The sequence below is a fragment of the Drosophila elegans genome, unplaced genomic scaffold (assembly GCF_018152505.1).
Source record: "Drosophila elegans isolate 14027-0461.03 unplaced genomic scaffold, ASM1815250v1 contig_814, whole genome shotgun sequence".
Lineage (NCBI taxonomy): Eukaryota > Metazoa > Arthropoda > Insecta > Diptera > Drosophilidae > Drosophila > Drosophila elegans.
In genome coordinates, this window is record NW_024546167.1 from 2,892,735 (window position 1) to 2,904,704 (window position 11,970).

At 37.8% G+C, this 11,970-nt stretch overlaps 1 protein-coding gene across 1 annotated transcript; it reads left to right on the plus strand.

Moving 5' to 3' along the window:
• The first annotated feature begins 82 nt into the window (after positions 1-82).
• LOC108141947 (60S ribosomal protein L13) lies at positions 83-1,246 on the plus strand. Its single transcript, XM_017265589.2, has 4 exons — positions 83-101; positions 366-626; positions 696-1,004; positions 1,066-1,246. Exons 2-4 carry the CDS (start codon positions 384-386, stop codon positions 1,168-1,170), a joined length of 657 nt encoding a protein of 218 aa, XP_017121078.1. The 5' UTR covers positions 83-101; positions 366-383; the 3' UTR covers positions 1,171-1,246.
• The last annotated feature ends 10,724 nt before the right edge of the window (positions 1,247-11,970 follow it).

Genomic DNA, 11,970 nt, shown 5'->3' on the forward strand with positions numbered 1-11,970 from the left:
CTTCGCTCGCTTTAGGGAATTTTTCGAAGGGAAATTTTCGTTTGCTCAACGACGTGAAGTTGGTTGCGATTTCCTTTTTAATTCGTTGTTGGGAAGAAAAGGTGTGTGAATTTTGTGAGCGTCCCGAAATTTAATGAAAATAAAAGATAAACGCAATGGAAATTTGACCATCGAGTGTGCGGTGTGTGGAGGACACATTGGGTCCTCAGTGACTGCCCATAGAACTTTGAAAGTGCTCTAAATCAAGGGCGAAATAAACAAAATGACTCAGCCACGTGGGCCTGCAGATTGGTTATGCCGCATTTGCCGTTTATCGTTTACATCTACAGACATTAATGTTTTTATTGTTTCGCCCTTTGTTGCAGCCAATCTAAACCGCCAAGATGGGTAAGGGTAACAATATGATTCCGAATCAGCACTACCACAAGTGGTGGCAGCGGCATGTGAAGACCTGGTTCAACCAGCCGGCCCGCAAGATCCGGAGGCACGCGAACCGCGTCAAGAAGGCCAAGGCCGTCTTCCCCCGCCCCGCCAGCGGTGCCCTGCGCCCAGTGGTGCGTTGCCCCACCATCCGCTACCACACCAAGCTGCGTGCCGGCCGTGGTTTCACCCTGGAGGAGCTGAAGGTGAGTGGTGCCGCACGGCAAGATTACCCTTCCAATCCACTGGCTAACCCAATCTCAAACTTTTCACAGGGAGCAGGCATTGGCGCCAGCTTCGCCAAGACCATTGGCATCGCCGTCGACCGTAGGCGCAAGAACAAATCCCTGGAGTCCCGCCAGCGCAACATCCAGCGCCTCAAGGAGTACCGCAGCAAGCTGATCCTGTTCCCCCTCAACGAGAAGAAGATCCGCAAGGGCGAGTCCACCGTGGAGGAGTGCAAGCTGGCCACCCAGCTTAAGGGCCCCATCATGCCCATTGTCAATGAGCAGCCCGCCGTGGTCGAGTTCCGTGATGTGACCAAGGAGGAGAAGAAGTTCAAGGCCTTCGCCACGCTGCGCAAGGTAAGCTTAAGGCTTAGGAATCCATTCGGCTTTAGATGCTTATATTCTCGGTTATTTTCAGGCCCGCACTGACGCCCGTTTGGTCGGCATCCGCGCCAAGCGCGCCAAGGAGGCCGCCGAGAGCGAGGACGCCGCCAAGGGAGACCCCAAGAAGGCTAAGAAGTAAACCACATCTAGACCTTATCGTTCTGTCTTTAACATCAACACCCAGAATAAAATATTAGTTTTTTCTTAAACGTGAATAACTGTGCTCTTTGTTTTTGTTATTGGTGCGCTCGATATATGTAAGTTTTATCGATGGAACGTGCAACTATCGATAGTCCGGTTTTTAGCGCACTCTTTCAAATTTCACATCTGTTCCTGGTTTCATCAACTAAAAATCAATTTTTTATTTGTATTACTGAAAACGTTAATTTATATTTCTAAAATCTTGAAACAATATTTATTAAAAAAGAAACATAATTTAGAAACTCGTAATGTTTTTGGTATTTTATTATTGTTGTACAAGCAGGAAACGCTAGACATTCTGTAAAATTGACAGTTAATATAAACTTTTTGCTTGTAATGCAATATTTTATAGGTGCTAGTCAAGCCGAAATTTATATACCCTTGCAGATATTAAAAAAATTAAAAACTCTTTAAAAAACAATATTGCGATTTTTAAAGACTATATGCTTAGCCACAGTCAAGCTGTGATGATTTTTCGCTAAATTATTCGATCGTTCCAATGGCTGCTATATTAAAACATATATTTAAATCAAATAAAAAACAGCGCAGTTATAATTATGTTAATTTTTTTCCGATTTTATGTTTTAGTCGTCCGATTTTAGGGAAACTAAAACCGTAATTCTGAAATATTACACCAATACAATATATCAAAGAAAAATATTACATAGGTCCCTTTCAAACAGTTCAAAAGCAATTGCCCTCAATTTTAAATTTATCTGTTATTATAATGTGTGCTATATATTACATTATTTACTTATTAATATTTTTTTTACTGTATGAGGTTTTTGTTTAGGCACCTTATTTGTAATCACTGGCTGTTTAAGTTGTTTAAAGACGGAATTTCTATAAGTGTCGGAAAGGGCAAAGCACTAGCGTCGGTTTCAACATTTTTGGTTTATTTCCTAAATTTAAGTCGGTCGGCGCAAAATGTATCTTATGCTCATGTTATTGAACAAAAATATTTTATAACGGTAATCACAATGCCTTAGCATAAATTGTCTTAATGGCGAAATTCTGTACCAAACTTTGTGCACCTTTTATCTTTTATCTTTTTCCGATTTTCTAAAAAAAATATTTTTATATTTTTAACTACATAGCCCTTGAGATTCAAAAACTAGACATTAAATAAATTTACAGTTCTTAAGTTATTAAGCAAAAAACAGTAACTTATTTCAGTTGTAACCAATCAATGAACGATAAGGAGAGTATATTAAAAATGTTTTATAAAAATAACAATTATTTGCAAGCTTAAAATGGAGAAACCCATTATTAGATGGTTAGATGGATTTACCCAACATAAATGCAATAATTTCTCTAGCATCAAAGGCTTAGAGTCTGAGCACAACTTTACTAAATATTCTGCAAATATGCGCCGAACAAACCGTGTGGCAATGAACCTCAAGATTATCCCGCTTGCACTTGAACCGCAAATATTAATTGAGGCTGCCACCCTGAAATTCGTGTTCCATATGGTGCCAATAAAGGCTAACCCACATATGACCAAATACATTAATCCATGTATGCAAAACCATAGAGTTATGGTTCTGGTGGTCTGGTGGTAAAAAAAGGGTTGTGCTTCCTTAACCAAATGCGACAAGCCAATTCAATTATCGGGTGGTGCAGCAGCATCCAGATTCAGAGATCTAGATACAAATCCCCATCCCAATCCCAATCCCAATGCCACTTTGCCGACCCGACCCGCACCTTGAACCTTGTTTATACACTTCACTGATTTTTATTTCACTTAACCTTGTTTGCTGCTCTTCTGCCCAGAAAAAAAGGGCGAGGATGCTTGTTTCGGTGTCGTGTCAACTGCATTCAAATTTTTATTATTGAAATTTATGAGCGCAAAAGTGATTTTCCACATAGTTTTTCCTGCTGCCCATTGCCACCCCTCAGTTTTTTTTTTTTCTGTTGGGTTTCCTGCTTTTCGATTGTTTCGACTGTTGTTTATGGACCATGCTGGTGGCTACTGGGGTGGGTAGAGGTACAAGGGGAAACTGCTCGTCCGTAATTGGCAATTGTTTTTCTATTTTTGTGTGTGTCACCTTTCGTGGCGACAGTTGCCGGCACAACTTTTTGCAACATGTGCGCCAGGGTGACAAATCAAATGCAGATTTACTTTGCGGTTCATTTGAATGGAGAACGCTCATCAAAAACTAGACTACACAGAAGAAATCACCATAATGTTTTTCGGTTTTCCCCTATTTTTTTTATCACTTTTGTAAACTCGGAAAAATTTATTTTTTAAGTTATTAACATAAAGTTTTATACATAACTTTTTCATATTTGGACCGAGTTGATTTTTTAGGTATAAGCCGCATTTTTAGACAATTGTCTTAGAATGTTTTTTATATAAGTCTTTTGTTAATAAATATACACCAAAATAGGCGTTTTATTTTCAATTTTATATTGTAGGAGGGGCTTGTAAATTTTTCTAATTAATTTTTTTATTTCTTGATATTACAATTTTTTTTATTAGTGTGCAATTATTTGTTCATTGTTTTTTGTAGAAAGAGCAAGTACATTTTTAAAACCTTTTATTTTCAATTTTCAATTGACATTAAGGACCTTATTTTGCACAATTATTTTTTCTCTGTAAAGGGCAGTGCTAAATGAAAGTGGATCTGTTATGGCAAAAATGGGAATTTAATTTAACACTTTTCTCCCCCAGATTGCATTTAAATTTCCTCTTCTTTTTATCGTAAAATCGATTTGCTGTTAAATCTAATGCGGCGAACTTGCAGCATAATTGATGTCAGGACAACTCATCCCTTTCCATTGACTGTGGGTTAATCTGCATATGCTGCGACTGCTGCAAGTGAAGTGTCCTTGCTCTGGATCCGAACGGATACGCATCTGAATACCTAGGCCCCGGGTTCCGTCTGCACCATAAACGCAATCAGTGCTTAATGATCCATACAGCAATTGGATTAGTGTCTGCCAGCCTGCAGGGAAAACTCGACGGCTGAGGGTCGGGACAAAATCAGGACCATCCTGGGACCACTAAGTGCGTTGCCGATTTACATGTGAAGGTGCCGCTGTTGCAGCTGATGTCCAATTGATTAGTGCATATGCAAATCGCTATCACTGTATTCTTACTAGTATAATCAGGGAACAAAAACCGAATTTTTGAAAACCCACCTAAAGAAAACCCTCATGTAGAAACTTAAGTCTACATTTCCTCAAATTAATCATAAGATAAAAAATAATTATTTATGATTTGGTAGTAACTATAACCATGCTTAATCCTCTGGATTATAGTCGGCCCATTAGTACATATTTTAAAGCGAACATTGCTGGATTTATATCTACGAACAAATTATTTGCTGACTCGAAACAAAGTAAATGTATATGTATGTATATATGTAAAATTTAATTATCTAAATTTAAATTTAAATTTAATTTCCGTTTTTTGTATTTATTATAGCTTCTGAGGTTTGCCTTGATAAATAACGAATAAATTCCAAAAAAAACAGCAAACTTCCACAATGCTCATAAACAGTCAATGTTTTTTTTTTTTTAATTTTTATTTACTAAGAATCATATATATTTACCTTATTTTAATGCAACACATGGTGCATTTATATCGCATCCTCATCCCTAAACGACAACAAAAGATGTGTCATGCCCCATCAATTTCGAACCTCTCTAATCCATATCCCTGCAATTTAATGAGCTATAGAAAGCACACCGATCCTTCACTGAGCACACAATAAAATGCTTATTATTTTTCCATAAAAAACCACCCAAAAAACCAAACAAATTAATCAAATATGCAAATAGCCGGGTGTGCCCCTCTGCCCTCCCATATTTTCACGCATCATCTATCAAAAATTGGCACGCCATAAAAAGAGCAGGCTCAGTGGCGTATGCAAATGAGGGACCCTCACAGGAAGTTGCTTTTTTAGACCACTTGGCTCGATTATGAGATCAATAGAGGCGGCACAAGATCCTGGCAAAACAAATCGTAAAAAAGGCAAATTGCAAATTGCGAATTGCAATGGGCGCGAAATATCAAAATCGAATTAGAATCACAATGGGAGGAAAATTTTCGCATATGCAAAAAATAATTGCCGGAAAATATGCAAATGAGGTGGGAAAAGCGGCTGAAGTGGCCTGGCGTGAAATTGAAAATTGCCTAGACTTGTTGTAGCTGCAAAGTGAGAGCACTTAAAGCGATTCGCAATTGTTCTCCTCGAATGCGAGTTGAATGTCCTTTACCAGGCCACGTGTTTTTGGGGCCCTTCGTGTGTGCGGCACCAGCACGAACAATAATAATAATATCCCGAAAACCCTTTGGGCCCTGGCCAAAATCAATTATCATTTTGGGGCCAGTGGGCGTGGCTTTCAACAATAACAGAACGACCATAATGAGGCTCTCTGTGGAGTGGGACACCACAAAATTGCTAAATATTTCATGCCACCAAGCTGTGGGTGGGGAAAGGAGTTGTTTGCTTGACAATAAATTAAACGATTTTGGTTTACAAATTTATCTGTTTAAACTGAGTTAAACATCCTTCATCCAGAGTATTTATTTTAATTTAATCTATAAAAGGTGAGAGTTGTTAAGTCATATATTTATTAATTTATTTAAAAGTTTTCAAATAAATTATAATTATTTAATATTAGAAAATAAACTTTTGTATTGAATATACCAAATTATTTCTTTTTTAGCATTAGCATTTAAATTTTATTATTTATTTTGTAACATTTGTAGTTAATCAAACATAATCATTTATATTTCGTATGAAGTCGTTGTTCAGAATTAATAAATTGTGGGTCTAATTCAATTCTAAGTCTAAAAAGGTTGCTTAAAGAGTGAAATATGTTCAAGTGCCTGGCATATGATGTCCGGTCCCTGTTTCAAAGCATCTCCAGTTCAGACAACTCCTTAACCCTTGGTCTCGACCAATCTGGAAGCCCTTCAAGCGCAAAACAATTACGCAACTGTCTAAAAGCAGATGAAACCGAGAGTCGCAACTAAACCACCGACCAACTTATCACATAATCAAGTGCAGACAACACAGATTTAAATTTTCAAATGAAAAACACATGTTAGGAAATTGTCCAGGGAGTCCAACCTGACCCACCCGGCCACAAGTGAAACATTTGAATGCGTTCGGGCGGGCTTTAAAATCAAGAGTCTGTGTGTAATGCGATATTTAAATTTTACCCAAAAAAAAATCGTGCATAAAAAAAACGGTCAGATTGGAAATAGATACACTCGAATAAAACCGAGTCGGGGGTTGGCTAAGCCCGCTAATGTGAATACAATAGAGCTACTTGAGGCGATCGGGGATCGTTTACTCACGCCACCGACCGCAAAAGCACCCCTCCTTCTCCTCGAGCCACCCAAAGTGCCGAGTTCGAAACCAACCCCTTCCCAGAGACCGCAAAAAAAGGGCCTTCTGACTTTCAATTAATCAAATTATCGCGCGCCCCGGGGGTTGATACAACACCGAGGGGATGGGGATGTCGGAACCACTTGAAAGTTGCAGATGGGAGGACAAACATTTGTCCACTTTTTGCAATTTGTACAGGTCAAACGCTGGCACCGCATCCGTTTTCGATTCTGTAAATTTCAATCAATTGTTGTTGTTTGCCGCGTGTTTTGTGCACGCCACTGGCAACGTCAATAAATTGTCAAAATCTGTCAAAATTTTTAATGACTGTGTGACGGCTAATAACCGAAAATCGATTTGTTCAAGGCGGTCTATTGATTGCGATTGAGTTTGCAGTTTTCTGGCCGCTTTTTTTTGGCGATACTGCGGACGTTTTTATGGATTGCTCCTCTGGACAAACAATCAAATCTGTGCGTTTAATGATCAGGGACCATTTTAGAGTTTTTAACGTCAGGCGGTTATTTTTCATCCATCTAAAAAACGTAAAAGTAGCATGTGGGCGATAGTCTTTTTTGAGGGGTTAAAATAACATTGCATTAAATTCAATAAAACCAACATATTAACCAGTGCTAAAAAATATATTTTTAAATATTATTTGCAGGGTGAAGTTGAAAATTTAGAAATTTAGCATATAATTTAATTGCTATGGAAAAAATTGTTCATTAAAAAATACATATAATAAAAGAAGAACTAAAAATAAAATATTTATTTGAACTTTAAGAATGGCACAGAATTCTCTTTCAACTAAATTACAACTCAAATCTCAGTGTCGCTGTTATTTTGATAAAACGGTTTAAATTAGTGTTTTAAAATATGTTTCATAAAATTCTACCAAATTTAATACAAAACACATCAAAAACTCTAACGGGTTTTTAAATCTAAAAATCCCGCAAATCATAAATGGTTATGATTCAAATATAAAAAGTGCATATACATATCTAAATGCATTACAAATAAAATTTGATGAAGTAAAATGATAAACTTTAAAAAAAAATCATTTTTCTTTAAGCTTTTATGAGTTCCAGTGGTTAAGCAAACCATTTATGTAAAATTCGATTTGTATTTGACTTATAAATTATTGCGCTACAATATTGTAAGTAATTGTTTTCGAAATAAACCCCATCATTTGCATTATAAAGTTGTACAAAAATATGTTTCCTTTGACAATAAAAAATCACTTTTGCATTCCATTTTATTTAAAGTGCACTGCCCTTCCGTTGGCTTTCACTTTGCCAAAACCACAATCCCTGAAACTTTCGCACCTGTGTCGGATGACCAGGGAACCTCGGGAACCGGCAAGTGCAGGACTCCGACCACTACCACCACAACTTCCACCTCCCAGAGCTGAAATAAAAACCAATGTCTAACCCTTTTTTCGTTTAATTGCTATGCCAGATCATAGCCATCAGTCCGTTGCCGCAAAAAAAAGTAACTGACAACAATCCTATAGGATTGTATACAATCCGAGTCCTCCTACCCGAGTCAATGGTTGTATCACATGCATAAATTATCGTAACTGTAACACTCGAGCATGTTTCAGTTCATTAGGGGACAGTTTTCGACCTTAACCCTTCTCCGCGAGCTGCTCTATTCCTGTGTCCATATGCAAAATAATGCCACATCATTAGTGCGACGACCATCAGTGGGAAAGGGTTGCAAGTGGGGCACGTGTCGGGCACCGGCTGCAAGTCCTTCGATTCGGGACTTTTTTGCCCTTGCCCAACCCAGAAATCGTGTTTTTCTCTGGTTTTGCATATGCCGATGTTCACAGCATCATGTGAATTAGATTCTACAGCTTTTCATTGTCGCAGGTCAAAGGGTTACAGGGCATAAGCAAAACTGTCTAGTCATACAAGTCTGTGATTTTAATACTCGTTATTCGTACGACAAAGGGGTAAATTGTATTTGATTGAGATAAGAATTGCGACCCTATCACAATTACAATGTATATTTCGATAAAAGCAATGAATATAAAGATATATTCTTTAAAGAATAAGTTAGCAACAGCTTAAGGCCAATTTAACGTGAATGATAATTTAGTCCAGCTTATTGTACTGCACGCTGTTTTCGAATTTGATGTTGAGTATACATTATATTTTCCCTAAAAGTTCGTTCTATTTGGGATGCCCCGCCTCCCGTTTCTTGCAAAACGCCTCTTCTTCCCAGCCTGTGATTTTTTCCCACACATCAGGGAAACCACAGAAAAATGTTGACCTTGTTTAGTTTTGGCAAAAAAAAAAAAACCAACAGAATCGGCGATCCATCTGGGCAAGGCCAGTTACCTGGCCAGGATCCCGAGATGAGGAGATCGAAGGGCGAAATTTGGACAGGTACTCACGCTTTGGCCACTCATAAGTCACGGCTTCGTTTTCCAGCCAAAGGAGTTGCAGGGCACCCATAAATCAGCGCCTCATAGAGGGAACACGAGCAACAGTTCAACGGTTCGGCTCGCATATCTCTAATAATGATATCAGGGCACACTCTGTGGGGATACTGCTGTCTGATTGCCTCTTCGACGGCTTCCCCAAAAGCGGTGGACTTTTCTCAGGCCCCTTTCCCTTTCATGGCCCCAGCAGGCGAGGCATCGTGACACCATCTCCATATCCATTTTCAACTGCTTCAACCTGGACCAAAGATAATTCGAAGATAGCCCTCCGTTCAGTCATCCTCTTTCCTCACCCGCAACACAGTTATTACACTGAAACATATAGAAGAAGCCTTTTGTAAAAAATCTTACATAATCTAAAAATACTTTGGTATCACAACAAACATAAAATATGTACATAATAAATAAAAACATAACCTTTTCCATAATACGAATACAATGTGGTTGCGAGAAACTTATAATTCTTTTATGTTCTAAGAATTTTAAAATACTATATTCCTTTTATTAAAATGTATACATTTTTCTAGATGTGTACTGCATTACAATTGCAACTCAATTACAGCTTTGAGTAAGCAAAGAAAAAAGCACCAAAATGATAAAAGCTAAGCCTGCCTCTTTAATCTTCAATTCCTTTTGCTCTTCCACAAATAGAGTAAACACCAAAAAGTGCAAGGAGAAGTCCACAATTAGATGAGCGTATACGGATACTCTCACCCTGTTTCTATTCCACGACGCGATAAATACAGACATGGGCGTAGTAAGAGGGATAAAGTTATGCTTCCTCAAAAATCCAAAAGGTTTTTAAATTTCTTGAAAACTAGTAATATTAGTAGGGAAAAGGTTATTGGCACAGATTATTTTTTTCTATACTACCCCCCCTGGTGGTATCTGATCCGAAAAGTTCAAGTTAGGTACACCAATTGCTGACTATGCCCATGGCGTAGCCTATATGCATACGAGCAGAAGAAACTGCGACAATGATGATGGTTCTGATGATGATGATGATGGTGATGATGACGATGATCAAGCGACGATGTGATTGAAACAAAACATCTTATTATTACCTTCGACCGGCCAAAGGAACGACCCCGTGCGACCTCGACGTAAAAACAACAAGCGAAAAAAACAAAACACAGAGAGTGCGCAAAAAAAGTTCCCACGCTCAGTGGCCAGAAGAGGCAGCCTTTTGTCGTCTCCGTCTCCTCCGCATCATCATCGCCATCACCATCACCATTATCATCATCGTGGTTCGGCTCTCCATCTCCGTCGTGCCATATAAGGCAACGTCCTTCCAACGCCCCTTCCAGCCCCCCATTCCAGAGTTTGCGTTTGCGAAAAAAAGTGAACAGTGTCGAAATTTCTGCGCCTTTGTGATTTTCCTTCCCCTTTCCTTTAATACGACTCGTCGTAGGCTGGCCAAAGACGCCTGCGTGATTGATTTCACTCTGCCCCCCCCCGAAATGCCGAACATAATTTCTTAACTTTCACAGCTCATTGAGCTTGAAAAGTCACTCACACGGGGACAGCTTGACAATTGACAGGTAGGGGTATCAAGTGGTTAGGGCTCATAATTATAGTTTTTAGTGATGCGTAAAATGTGAACCGAGGCTGGGATTTTCGGCTATTCCCTTTGGAGTTTCTGACCCGGAGATGCACCAAAAAAGATTTTTCTAGGGATATTTAAACCATTAAATGTTTGCATTGAACAATGGAGTTCGCTGTACATACTACCAAACTTACATAGCTTGAGTTATAAGACTTCAAGTTTTATAATTTATTTTACCTGTATTTATACTTTTCAAAACCAATAAACAAAATAAATATGTGGAACTAATATATATATAGATTGTGAGTTAGGAGAGTTCGGGGTAAACAAGTTTCAAAGAATTTAGAAAAAATTGAACAATATTTTCCTTGCAATATTTAGTCATATTATTTAAAAAAAAAAAATTAGTTCAAAAGGCAGTTTTCATAACTTAAATTAATACTTATTTTTGGTGCAGAACGAATAATTATATTTTTCTTGGTGCAGTCAAGTGTGCTGGTCATGGGACCGTCATCAGGTTTATGATAATATTTTAAGGTAACCACAAAAATGGCATCCCATCCAGTCTAATCAAACTTTTTGGCCATTGAGCCAGATTATTTTACATTTCATTAATGTGTCGAAAAAGGGAAATACTTTCAATGAAAGCGGCTCCCAGGGCCAGCTGCCTGAGTTCCCCGTCATCATCATTATCATTATCATCTGTGGAGCGGAGTTCACGTCCAGGGAATCTGGAATCTGTGGTATTGATCAGTGCTGCGCAATTAACTTACAAACTTATGATTTTGATGATGTTACCGAATGGGTGGTGGACACAAACCACCACACTCATGTACAGCAGCAACACCAACAGGTTGACAGGACCTACCGTTCCGATTCCATTTCGTACCGATGCACTGGAAAACTTGGTTTGAAAGTTTCAAGTTATAATTTCAATATAATAATATTTGTTTTGGAACAATTGTTTAGCGTTATTTTTGTCAGTTTTATTATAAATTTTGTGTTATTTATTTAAAAACAAGTGTTTATTTAAATAAAAATAAATAAAAATCCTTGATTTGTATAATTAAAAAAAAAAACCATTCAGAAATTAGGTACTTTAAGCTTACAATTTATTTATGTTCATGTAAATCAGAAAAATCAAATGTTTCTAATATAAGTGGATAAAAAGGGTTATTCCAAAATGTTTTTTTTTGACTACGATTTTGTTAGCTTAAAAATCTATTATTTTATACTTAATCTTATATGTACTTGTTAATTTTCTAATATATTCCCCTATTTTCTTTGAAATTGGAGAAGGTAAAAGATTTTATAAATATAACAAATGTATACAGTTTTTATTTGAGATTTTATCCTTGATTTCTTCATCTAAAGTTAAATCAACTGCTCAGTTTTTGTCCC

Bases quoted from the DNA above. Each gene is read 5' to 3' on its own strand.
- LOC108141947 (XM_017265589.2), top strand. From the start codon at position 384: ATGGGTAAGGGTAACAATATGATTCCGAATCAGCACTACCACAAGTGG. The intron at 627-695 runs GTGAGTGGTGCC...AACTTTTCACAG, and splicing joins TCACCCTGGAGGAGCTGAAG to GGAGCAGGCATTGGCGCCAG. The intron at 1,005-1,065 runs GTAAGCTTAAGG...GGTTATTTTCAG, and splicing joins CCTTCGCCACGCTGCGCAAG to GCCCGCACTGACGCCCGTTT.